This window comes from Phaseolus vulgaris, chromosome 7 (genome assembly GCF_051622355.1).
Source record: "Phaseolus vulgaris cultivar YP4 chromosome 7, ASM5162235v1, whole genome shotgun sequence".
In the NCBI taxonomy this organism is placed as follows: Eukaryota; Viridiplantae; Streptophyta; class Magnoliopsida; order Fabales; family Fabaceae; genus Phaseolus; species Phaseolus vulgaris.
In genome coordinates this window covers 4,369,845-4,382,784 of record NC_143504.1, presented here as the reverse complement: position 1 = coordinate 4,382,784, position 12,940 = coordinate 4,369,845, and the positions used below count along the sequence as shown (strand labels likewise).

Here is a 12,940-nt window from a genome sequence, read left to right as displayed (position 1 = left end):
TCTCTGCCTCTTCCACAGTCTTATAATTCAAACTATGATTTTTTTTCCTGATAATTGCAATACTGCTACTGAGCTCATTATACCCACTGGAAATATGAATACTACTCCACCAAGGAGATCATCCAGGATCAAGAGACCTCCAGCTTACCTTCAGGATTTCAATACTGATCTGCCATCTACAAACAGTGTAAGTTCTAAATATCCCATTAACAACTTTGTGTCATATTCTGATTTATCTCCTAATTTTAAAAGTCTTATTGCTTCCTTTTCCTCTTTTACTGAACCAAAAACTACGAGGATGCTTCCAAACATGACTGCTGGAAAAAGGCTATGACGGACGAATTGGAAGCTCTCTCGACCAATCATACATGGATTCTTATGCCTCTGCCATCGGGAAAGAAAGCAATTGGATGTCGATGGATTTACAAACTAAAACACAAATCTGATGGCACGATTGATCGTTACAAAGCACGCCTCGTTGCCAAGGGTTACGCACAACTTGAAGGTCTCGACTTCCTTGACACATTTGCCCCTGTAGCAAAGTTGACCACCCTGCGCTTGTTACTTGCACTAGCTGCATCTTATAACTGGAATCTCAAACAACTAGATGTTAACAACACTTTTCTTCATGGAGAGTTACTTGAAGAGGTCTACATGAAGCCACCACCTGGAATTGCTGTTCCTAATTCAAATTTTGTCTGCAAACTGCAACTCTCCCTCTATGGTCTACGTCAGGCTGACAGACAATGGTACGCAAAATTATCCAGTTTTTTACTTAATAATGGCTATATTATATCTATTGCTGATAACTCATTATTCTTAAAAACTACTGATCATCACATACACTACAAGAAAATCATGAAATAAGAACCAATTTTTAGAGACCAAAATAATTAGTTACAATAATAACTAAATTAGAGACCATTTTAGAAACTAAAACAAAAATTGGTTTCTAAATTAGTTTCTATTATTGTCAAATAGTTTCTAAATTAGTATCTAATTACCAACCAAGGTTTTAACTACTAATTATTTAGTTTCTAATTTTGGTTTCTAAAACCGTGGTTGCTAATTAGATACCAATTTAGAAACTATTTAACAATAATAGAAACTAATTTAGAAACCAATTTTTGTTTTAGTTTCTAAAATGGTCTTTAATTTAGTTACTATTGCAACTAATTATTTTGGTCTCTAAAAATTGGTTTCTATTTCATGATTTTCTTGTAGTGATAACTGCTCTTCTTGTGTATGTTGATGACATTGTTCTCACCGGGAATAATACTGAGGAAATCACCCACATCACCAATCTGCTGCATCAACAGTTTAAAATACAGAATTTGTGCGATCTCACTTTCTTCCTTGGTCTGGAAGTTGCCAGAAACAGCACTGGAATTCATCTTTCACAACGCAAATATACCATGGACCTTCTTCATGAAACAGGAATGCTTGGATGTGCACCTGTTCCAACACCCATGGTTCATTCTTCACCTCCATCTAGCACTCAAGGTGTTCCTCTTGATGCTGCAGAGTCTTCCTCTTACCGAAGATTGCTAGGACGCCTTATCTATTTGACAAACACAAGGCCTGACATTGCCTTTAGTGTGAACAAGCTCAGTCAATTTGTTTCTGCACCCACCACAGTTCATCATCAAGCAGTTTTTCCTATTCTTAGATACCTCAAGAATGCACCTGGTAATGGGATTTTTCTTTCAGCAGCAAGCACAACCCAGCTCAAGGCTTACAGTGATTCCGATTGGGCAGCTTGTACTGAGACCAGAAAATCAGTTACTGGTTTCTCTATTTACCTTGGTGACTCTCTCATTTCCTGGAAATCGAAAAAGCAACAGACTGTATCCAAAAGTTCATCTGAAGCTGAGTATATAACTCTCGCAGCAACCACTTGCGAGATACAATGGTTATCCTATCTGCTCAATGATCTCCACATTCCTCTTATTCAACCCGCCACACTTTACTGTGATAACTAGTCAGCCATACAAATTGCTTCCAATCAAGTATTCCACGAACGAACCAAGCACATAGAAATCGACTGCCATCTTGTTAGGGAAAAACTAAATGCTGGCCTGATCAGACTACTCCCCATCCCTTCCTCCATGCAAAGAGCAGATATCTTCACCAAGCCTTTACCTCCTTCCACCTTCAACGTGCTTCAATCCAAGCTGGGAATGAGGAACTTATACTCCCAGCTTGAGGGGGGGTGATAAAGTATATGCTCTGTTTTTATTGGGCCCGTGCATATTTGGGCTTTTTCTGTTTTTAGGCTTTCTGTAGGCTTTCTGTTTTTACTCTTTCCAGCACCATATATTCTACGTGTACTGTTATGAGATATCAGATAATAATATCAGAATTGACTTTCATTCTCTTTTCTTCTTCTATTTTTCACACTGCTGCCCTTCTCTATCTCTGTTCTTTTCAATACTACATTAGGGTTTCTCTATCACTCGCTTCTTGTTTCTCTCTTGCTAATTAGGGTTTCTTTCTTCGACTCCTTGCTAAGCTTCAGCAGGTTTGCTCTACCGATCCCATAGACTCACGTCAACTCTGTTACAAGGTACTTCTTTTTCTTCTCAATTTTCCTTTAGCCTTATTATTGCATTTCACCTACCATGACTAACATTATGTTGATGCTTAACAGTTATTCTCTGAGTCTCCCGATTCCTACAGAACCAGCATTTTATATGAACAGTAGAACTAGAATCCTTCCATAGATGCAGTCATGGGAGTATAATTCACGGGAAGCATGATCAAGTGAACCGATACTTAAATTGGCTCAAGAATCAGAAAATGAAGCTTCAATTACTGAGCTATACCCTCATTAGATGATATTCATCATTCATGTTTCTTCTCTTACACCAAAATACAATATCTTATAGTGACAAATCTTGTTTAAATACATTATTTTTGCCTACCTTAGATTGGAACCTGATATATGACCATCTTTAATTAATATGCAATTTTTTTTTATTATTTATTGATGTATTTAGGAAATGCTCTCTAAAATATCTAGAAAGAACAAGGATCAACTTGTTTTAGTCTAGGATGAGTACAATGCTTGTTTTAGGTATAGAACTTTGCCATGTACAAGTTCTAAGCTTTGTCCATAATTTTGTTGTAGTCTTCTCTTTCGAGATTTATCTCAACACCTTATCATTAAGGCTAAGAACAATTCCATTGTGACTTCTCTCTAACAATGTTATCTTGTCTTTCTCCGCCATGGATACAACAAACATATATTCACCTTCCAAAACTTTAAAGAGACCTTGTTAAACTGGAAAAGTTTGCATGTTCAACCGCCACAATCCGAAATCATTTAGAGTGATGAATTTCTCAACAAAATCACGATGATCGAAATTTCACGCTCACCAAAGCAGTTTATAAGGACATAGTTCAATAAAATTCGATGCAAAATGTTTGCCATGCAAATAGAAACAATAAGAGAGAAATCATAAAACTAGACTATTAAAGTTAAACAATAATTGAGGAAGAAGAGAAGAAAAAGTTAACGTAGTTCGATTATAGTATTAACGAACTTCAATCCACATCCACAGGGGAATGAAAATTACAACTTAGCGGTTTCTCTCTTAGCCAACCCTCACTCAAGTTAAACTCAGAAGTTGACTTCTATTGAAGGTACAAGGTCCTATTTTTAATGCAAATATTGTTATAACACACACATGACAAGTGCCAATGTGTAGTATTTATAATTGAGAAAATAGAATACTTTGGAACTTAATTGTTGCTTAATGTCAGAAAATTACTTTAATCTGAGAATTATTGAACCCAATTATATATTTTGAACCGGGAAACAAATGAAGAAATTTAATCTCAATTTTTGTGTAAATTTCATATGAATATGAAGCATTAAAAGGAAGAAAGCAAAGACTTAAATGGATCACAAGAAGGAGTAAAGAAGGAAAATTTAAAGGAAACATCTCGCTCAAGCTAGAAGATTTAACTCAGGCTAAAATTATCCAGATTAAATTAATGGTGGAGTATTAATCTAGCTCAGGCTAGAATTGCTCGTCCAAGCTAAAATAGCACTGAATGATCTAGCCTAAACTAGATTGGCTCGCTTGAGCTAAATTTCATTAAATAAATTCTGGAACAGAGTTAAAACAAAGGCGATGGAAAAGAAGATGAAAGAGATTGGAAGAAATTAGTGAGAGAAGAAGAAGAAGAAGAAGAAAACTCTCTTCTTAGGAGAAGAACTTGCTCAGATTAGCCCTTCTTATGCAATCCAGATCAAGAATGAAGATTGAAGGAGCTATCATGAGCGGCTAAGTGCTTTCAAACTTGAGATTGAATGTAATCTACTCTGGTCAAATGTATTCTTGGTGATATATATATATATATATATATATATATATATATATAATATTCTCTTTTCTACTTGTTCTTGGTATTTTCGTTTCATGCTTATTGTTGGATTCTATTTGATAAATGGAGTCTTGATTTTGATCCTTAAATTTAACTGGAAAGTATTTTTAAGGATCTGAAATAGACGAAAATATTTGATAACTTGTAATGCTAGGAATAAATTTCAGGTTATTAATTGCATCATAATTTTTTTTCATAAAGCAAGATGATTTGTTAGATATCTGAGGAATCAATATTTGAGAAATTATCTTATGAATTTCATCGGTGAGGAATCAAGGTGAATGAATTTAAATTAAGCATAAAGAATAAGTATTTTTTTAGTATTATATATTGTATTATTCCAAGATACAGATGATTGAGATAGACGCAATTCAATCCCAAGTATTTTTTATCTATATTTGATAAGTTAGTTTCGTTACTTGTTGAATCACATCTTAAACTTTGAGTTATTTATGGTAAAAGTGTTAATTTGGTTATGAAAAAGTTCTCAAAGTCATTTTCTATACTTGATGAGTTTTATAACAGAACATCTTAATTAAAATTGTTCCCTGTGATTTCGACATTCGTACTTTAAGTAATACTATATTACAATTGATTCAGTATACTTGTCGGGATAAATCAACAAGTTTTTGGCACCATTGTCGAGGAACAATTTCTTTTAAGAATTTCTAAAGTATAAGTATTGTGAATAGTTTGTTTTCTTTGTGAATAGACACTTGTGTAGATCTTATTCTTTTATCCTGTGCTAATCCTTGCTTGAGTTGTCTTAGATATATGCTATTACGAGGATAGGTTCCTGAAGTTCAATTGGAATTTGACCCATAAATTGAGAAGACAGTTAGAAGAAGTCAGAGTAAGAAGAGAAAGAAAAGAAGAAGGAAGGACAAGCAAAAGGAGGAATTTTCTAACACTTTCAACTCACACAATCAAACAAAGTTACAAATGACTGATAATAGACAAAATCCACCTAGAAGAACATTGAGAGACTAAGCCATGCAACAAGGACCGAGGCATTTCTGCAGCATAGCCATGCCTTCTGCCACCAAATCATTAGAAATGAAGCAAACTTTTCTTAGCTTAATCAACACTCAAAAATTCACTGTAATGGATCATGAAGACCCTTATACTCATCTTTCCACATTCTATGAGTTGGTTAAGACCATGGGCTTTGAGGAAAATGATATTGAATTTTTTTATTTGCGTCTATTTCCTTTCTCACTGGCAGACAAAGCAAAAGAATAGTTAAAGTCTCATCCAAACCAGAGTTTAAGTAGCTGGAACGATGTAGAAGAGAAATTCCTATATAGGTTCTTCCCACTTTCTCGATATATCAAAGTTAAGTATGATATCTCCACATTCAAGCAAGGGTCAGATGAACCTTTTTGTGAAGCTTGGGAACGTTTTAAAGTGATGTTAAGAAGGTGTCCTAACACTACAAGAAATTTGTTATTTACATATCGATTATTACATACGGATTCAGATTCGCATGTAAAGTGAGCATTACATATGAATTTTTACATACAGATTTGGATCCGTATGTAAAATGAGCGTTACATACAGATTTTTACATACGGATTCAGATCCGTATATAAAGTGAACATTACATACGGATCCAGATCCGTACGTAAAGTAAGTGTTACATACCGATTTACAGATCCAGATCTGTATGTAAAGTGAGCATTATATACGGATTTTTACATACAAATTTGGATTCGTATAGTTCTTGATGGGAATTAAAAGCAATGAAAAAAAATGAAAATATAAAAGAAGGTTATAGGGAATTGAAATAATTTTAAGATTTATTACGTTGTTAGAATTAAATTGGAAAAGTAATTTGAGTTTAATTATTTTTTTAATTTAATTAAAGAAAAAATTATAATATTAAAATAAATAAATAAATTATAAAATGAAAAAAATATGAATATTAATATCAATAATAAGAAGAAGACAACAACAGTAAAAAGAGAGAGCACATTCTCGTTCGGTTACCACACCCAAAACTTACATATCAAAGAAATAATTTTCATATTCACTCACTCTTGTCTGCTCCATTCCACTCCAATAGAATTTAAAACAATGAGTTGTACCATATGTAGTCCACACCACAAATCTCTTTGAACCTGGGTGAACAAATCTTTTAAGAGAAAGATCGATCGAGATCTCTATTGCGTTGCTCAGAGTTGAATAAATTGAAGAGGAGAGGAGAATGAGAGAAACTCAACGATACCACATATTTTAGCACATCCATTGTTTTTTGGATCAGAGATGGAAGAAGATTGAAGTGGTGAGGGATTTAAGGATTAAACTTCAATTCATTGCTATTTCTCTTTATTCGTGGAGTTGGAGTAGTTGAATTACTTATATATGTTTGATTTTGGTAAATTAGAATTTTGAAAGGAGATCGTGTTTCTTATAGAATTTTTGTGTGAAAGATATGAATAATAATAAGAATGCGGATACACAAATGTAAGAATTCTGTTTCTACTATTTTTTTATAATGTAAAAATAAATTGAGTAATTATAATTTACAAAGTATATGTATTTTTGGATATTTTTTAATCATAAAACAATATATGCATTTTGTAAAACCTAGTTATATCGTTAGTGTAGAATATTATAAATTACTTTTTATTTTACTAAATAAAATTTGTGAAAAGCTCCTTCATTTTGATGCTTCAATATTATATAATTTTACTAATAAAATTATATTTTTAAAAAATATAAATTTCTTTAAATCCTTGAACGAATAGTTGGACAAAAGAGATATTAAAAACATCAAAAGAATTATGTTTTCTTTTAAACACTAAAATTTAACTTTAATTATATTTTTAGTCTTTAAAATTTGAAATAAATCTCATTTAAGTTTTTTAATTTTTGAAAAAATATTTTAGTCCTTAAATTTTTTTTTTTAAAAATATTTCAAGTTTCTGAAAACTAAATTTAAAATTTAAAATTAATTTTATTTTTAAATAATAAATTTAAAGAACTAAAACACTATATTTTTATATTTGAGAATTTTTTAAAAAATTGGGATCAAAACTATATTCATCAAAATTTGATAAAGTAAAACATAATTAAAAAAATATAATAATATTTTTTATTTTTAGTGACACTTGTTACCATAGCGAATTACTAATAAAGAAAATAATAGGAATGGGCTTTTTAAATGTTGAGTTTATTTTACTATTAATTTATATTTCTAATTTCTAAACAAAAGAAAAGTATTTATTTGTTCCTGTTTCCTCTTTTGTCTCTACGCACTTCGGTTGCCGTTGACTCTGGCATCACCTTCCTTCAAATTTCGTAATCTTGACGGCCTAATTAAAAAATGCATTAATTGATCGAACCACTGATTAAATTATAGTATGTAAACATTTATTCAATAAATAGAGAATAAAAATCAAAGACAGCCATAGATATCGTATGGAAGCAAAATTAGAAATGAATAGTATGTTTTATAAATATGACTGAAGGGAAGTTTGGGCATTGATGATCATACACCCAAAGCTTCAATATTCTGTTTGTGATTCTGAATCTGATTACCCACACAAATATCAGAATGGCAGCCGTCTCCTTCATGCTTATTCTCTTTCTTTCTTTTCCATTTCTAAAATTTATATCTCTAGGCAGCGCCCAGAACGTTTTATGTGACGACGGCCACGGCAACTACACAGCCAACAGCACCTACAGCACCAACCTCAACACCCTCTTGTCCACTCTCTCTTCCAACACACAAATTGATTACGGTTTTTACAACTTTTCATATGGCCAAAACACTGACACAGTATACGCCATAGGGCTCTGCAGAGGAGATCAACAGCCAGAGGAGTGCCGCAGTTGCCTCAACAATTCCAGAGTCGATATAACAGAGAGGTGTCCAAACCAGAAAAAGGCAATTCTGTGGTCCGATGAATGCATGTTGCGCTACTCTAACGACACAATATTCAATCAAATGGAAACTTTTCCTGGTTATTACATGTGGAACCAAGCAAATGCAACAGACGCGACTCAGTTCAATGAAGTGCTCGGGAACTCAATGAAGAGCCTAAAAGACACAGCTGCATCAGGTGACTCCCGTCGTAAGTATGCTACAGCGGAAAATGCAACTGGTTTAAATTTTCAAACCATATATGGGCTTGTGCAGTGCACCCCTGATTTGTCTCAGCAAAGGTGTACTCAATGCTTAGATACGGCTATCTTAGAGATCCCAAACTGCTGCAATGGCAAGATAGGTGGTAGAGTTCTTAGACCAAGTTGTAATATTAGATTCGAAACTTATAGCTTCTACGGAGCTACAACTACATTAGACCCAGATCCGGAGGCACCTCCTCCCTCCACCAATACCACTTCCTCCACCAATACCACTTCCTCACAAGGTACTTCTTTTTCTTCTCAATTTTCCTTTAGCCTAATTATTGCATTTCGCCCAAACCTCACTTAATAATCCACTTTTAACACATTTTCTTCTCTCTGGAGTTTTGTTTTCCTTATTCATCCCGCTGCCCACTTCCTCTGTAATTAACTTGTAATTATTAGGCATTTTGGTATTTTACAATTCTTCATCCTTGAAATGTCTTACCGGGCAAAGGATTATTGTTTCTGCAGAAAGTGACAACACAACAATAATTGTCATTGCCGTAGTGGTGCCAACTGTTGTCGTTGTTCTTTTCCTCATTTGTCTCTTCCTTTACTTAAGGAGGCTAAAGGCAAGAAAAAACCTTCCAGGCAAGTCCAGTTATCAATATATTTTTATATTTTTATGTCCAATTTAATCCTATATAGTCAAAGTAAATTAGAAGCAGACAAACACCCCCGAATGCACCACCGACAGCGGTATTGTTCTTAAAATCTAACTAGTTTAAATCTGTTTCCCACGTGAAGTTAAAGAAGAACAGGAAGATGCCGATGAAGATGAAGGTGAAATTAAAATTGTTGAGTCATTGCAATTCAACTTTGACACAATACGAGTTGCTACAGCAGGCTTCTCTGATTCTAATAAACTTGGACAAGGTGGATTTGGAGCTGTTTACCGGGTAAGTAACGCTCTTGAATTCAGACACACATCATCAAAACATTCTATAACAGCAGTTAGCAAATTATTTACTATACCTGAGAAAGAGATATTTTCAGGGTAAACTTCCCAATGGAGAGATAATTGCAGTCAAAAGGCTGTCAAGAAATTCCGGGCAAGGAGATACGGAATTTAAGAATGAAGTGGTTTTAGTGGTCAAGCTTCAGCACCGAAATTTAGTTAGGCTACTTGGTTTCTGCTTGGAAGGAAGAGAAAGACTACTTGTCTACGAATTTGTTCCCAATAAAAGCCTTGATTATTTCATATTTGGTACCTTCTATGACTGCTGTTCTATATTTCACATCTTGCTAAACAACACCTAATTATTCATAACGTTAAAACTGTTGGCGGCTATATATGCAGATCCAGCCATGAAAGCACAATTAGATTGGGAAAAGCGTTACAAAATCATTAGAGGTATTGCTCGAGGTCTTCTCTACCTTCACGAAGATTCTCAGCTACGAATTATCCATCGAGATCTCAAAGCAAGCAACATTCTCTTAGACCAAGAGATGAATCCCAAGATAGCAGATTTTGGCATGGCTAGACTGGTTTTAATGGATCAAACTCAAGCAAATACAAGTAGAATTGTTGGAACCTAGTAAGTATTAGAATATGTTATAGCTTGTTGATGGTTGAGACTTTAATTTCAATCAACAATTGAAGAGAACTTTTATCATTAATTTTCAACAAATCATGAATTAGTAACTTTTTAAAGAGTTTGAATCTCAGGTAGTTGTTAGAATCAATCTGTTTCGTATGGCTGTGATAGCGTAAATTTTTTTTAATACTAATTCAGATTCAAAGCTGCCAATGGCATTAGTAACTGAAACAGAACGAAAATAACAATCCTGTCATTATTGGTCTGTAGTGGATATATGGCACCGGAGTATGCAATGCAAGGACATTTTTCAGTGAAATCAGACGTCTTCAGTTTTGGTGTACTGATTCTTGAGATTGTAAGCGGCCAGAAAAACAGTGGAATTAATAATGGAGAGAATATGGAAGATCTACTAAGCTTCGTAAGTCTTTCTTTTGTAACTGTTATTTCTTCATCACCATTATAATTACGGATTAGAAGATTAAATGCACCAAAACATCAATGTTGAAGTGAATCCATAATCTGATGACAAATTTTGCAGGCTTGGAGAAACTGGAAGGAGGGGAAGGCTATATATATTGTAGATCCATCACTGAACAGCAATTCACGGAATGAAATGCTGAGATGCATCCATATTGGTTTACTCTGTGTTCAAGAAAATTTAGTTGACAGACCAACCATGGCTAACATTGTGCTGATGCTTAACAGCTATTCTCTGAGTCTCCCTATTCCTGCAGAACCAGCATTTTATATGAACAGTATAACTAGAAGCCTTCCAGAGATGCAGTCATGGGATTATAATTCACGGGAAACAAGATCAAGTGAATCAATACGTAAATCGGCTCAAGAATCAGAAAATGAAGCTTCAATTACTGAGCTATACCCTCGCTAGGTGATATTCATCATCCATGTTTCTTCTCTTACACCAAAATACAATGTCTTATTGAGTGACAAATCTTGTTTAAATACATTTTTTTTGCCTATCTTAGATTGGAACCTGATATATGACCATCACATGCAATTTTATTTTTATTAATTATTGATGTATTTAGGAAATGCTCTCTAAAATCTCTAGAAATAACAAGGATCAACTTGTTGAAATCATCATGTTGTTCTATAATAACCTCTTCACAACTCATCTTATATAAGTACAGGGCTAGTTTTAGTATATGATGAGTACAAGGCTTATTTTAGGTATAGACTCTTCACCAAGAACTTTGCCATGTAGAAGTTCTCAAGCTTTGTCCATAATTTGTTGTAGTCTTCTCTTTCTAAACTTGTCTCAACACCTTATCATCAAGGCTAACAACAATTTCATTGTGAGTTCTCTCTAACAATGTTATCTTGTCCTTCTCCGCCATGGATACCACAAACTTAGATTCATCTTCCAAAACTTTAAAGAGACCTTGTTAAAGTGGAAAAGTTCGCATATTCAACCGCCACGATCTGAAATCATATAGAATGGTGGATATCTCAACAAAGTCACGATGATTGAAATTTTACGCTCACCAAACCAGTTTATAAGGAAATAGCTCAATCAAATTCAACGCAAAATGTTTGTCACAAATATAAATAATTAGAGAGAAATAACAAAACTAGACTATTGAAGTTAAACAGTAACCGAGGAAGAAGAGAAAATCACAACAACAACAAAATTAATGTGGTTCGATTATAGTATTAACGAACTTTAATCCACATCCATTGAGGAATAGAACTTACAACTTAGCGGTTTCTCTCTTAGTCATCTCTCACTCAAGTTAAACTTAAAAGTTGACTTCTATTGAAGGTACAATGTCCTATTTTTAATGTAAATATTGTTATAACACACACGGAATACATCGAGACTAACGAGAAAAATATGCAAACAATGTTTCTCGTTACAAAGCAAATTCTAGACAATCTTACAAAACAATCCATAACTCAACCAACATTAAGACTAGTCTAATGAAACCATTTATCAAATATGATAGAAATTATATAACACATTAGATACTCAAGCACATTTAGATATATTTATGCTTTTAAATATGTTGTACTTATGTTTTTATAAAACGGGTATAATTTTTATACACTCAATATAAAAAAAAATTACACTAGTCGTATTTTTATTTTATTTTTATAGTAAAAAGGAAAAAACACATGATTTTTCCATCACATACTAAATATAAATACATGCTATCAGTAAGCTAGTAAAACTATTGTTGTTTGGTTTTGTTTTTCGCTATTAGTGCTGTTAAAGGAGGTATGTAGTGTTTGCTCATAGAGTACTTTGTTACTCGTTGGTTCTGATCTCGGTAAATACAAATACAATTTGGCCTTAGTGTATGTTTTATCGTTTGGGAGTGTTATCAGCTAAATGACTGCTGGATTATGTGGTTCATTTCAACCTTATTAGCAGAAAACTTGTTTAAGCTTATTAGTAGTTCATTTAATAAATAAATATTTTTTCAATAGCTAGTGTACTATGGTCAAGAGGCCGAATGATCGACAAGTCGAATGAACCTAAGAATAGATAATAAATTTATGATTAATTGTAATTAACTAGTTTAATTATAAACTATGATTAAGGCACAATTGGGCCCTCGTCTGAATCCAAAAGCAGTCCATAACAGCTGAGGCTCATCCCAAAGTTATAAATATCAGATGAGATCCAACATCAAAGGTAATTCTTCACTCTTAACTCACATGCATATTGTACTCGGACTAACTTGAGCGTCGGAGCGTATTCGCATGTACCTCACCCCGCTCATCTCGGAGAAGGAAGTACAAATCGAAAATCACTAAGCCTGAAAGCCGGGAGGACGAGAAGACGAAGAGAGAAAGAATCACTATAAGAGGAACTCGACCTTGTAAGAACAACTAGTAGTACTGTTTGA

At 33.6% G+C, this 12,940-nt stretch overlaps 1 protein-coding gene across 1 annotated transcript; it reads left to right on the top strand.

Annotated features, from left to right (window-relative positions):
* Positions 1–7,735: 7,735 nt before the first annotated feature.
* On the top strand, positions 7,736–11,132 carry LOC137827527 (cysteine-rich receptor-like protein kinase 29). Its single transcript, XM_068633705.2, has 7 exons — positions 7,736–8,768; positions 8,998–9,117; positions 9,274–9,425; positions 9,523–9,733; positions 9,827–10,064; positions 10,335–10,485; positions 10,606–11,132. The coding sequence occupies exons 1-7, from the start codon at positions 7,952–7,954 to the stop codon at positions 10,954–10,956; spliced, it is 2,040 nt and encodes a 679-aa protein (XP_068489806.2). The 5' UTR covers positions 7,736–7,951; the 3' UTR covers positions 10,957–11,132.
* Positions 11,133–12,940: the final 1,808 nt, after the last annotated feature.

Coding starts and splice junctions, on each gene's coding strand:
- LOC137827527 (XM_068633705.2), top strand. CDS start 7,952: ATGGCAGCCGTCTCCTTCATGCTTATTCTCTTTCTTTCTTTTCCATTT. Junction 9,118..9,273: donor GGCAAGAAAAAACCTTCCAG/GCAAGTCCAGTT, acceptor TCCCACGTGAAG/TTAAAGAAGAACAGGAAGAT. Junction 10,065..10,334: donor AGTAGAATTGTTGGAACCTA/GTAAGTATTAGA, acceptor ATTGGTCTGTAG/TGGATATATGGCACCGGAGT.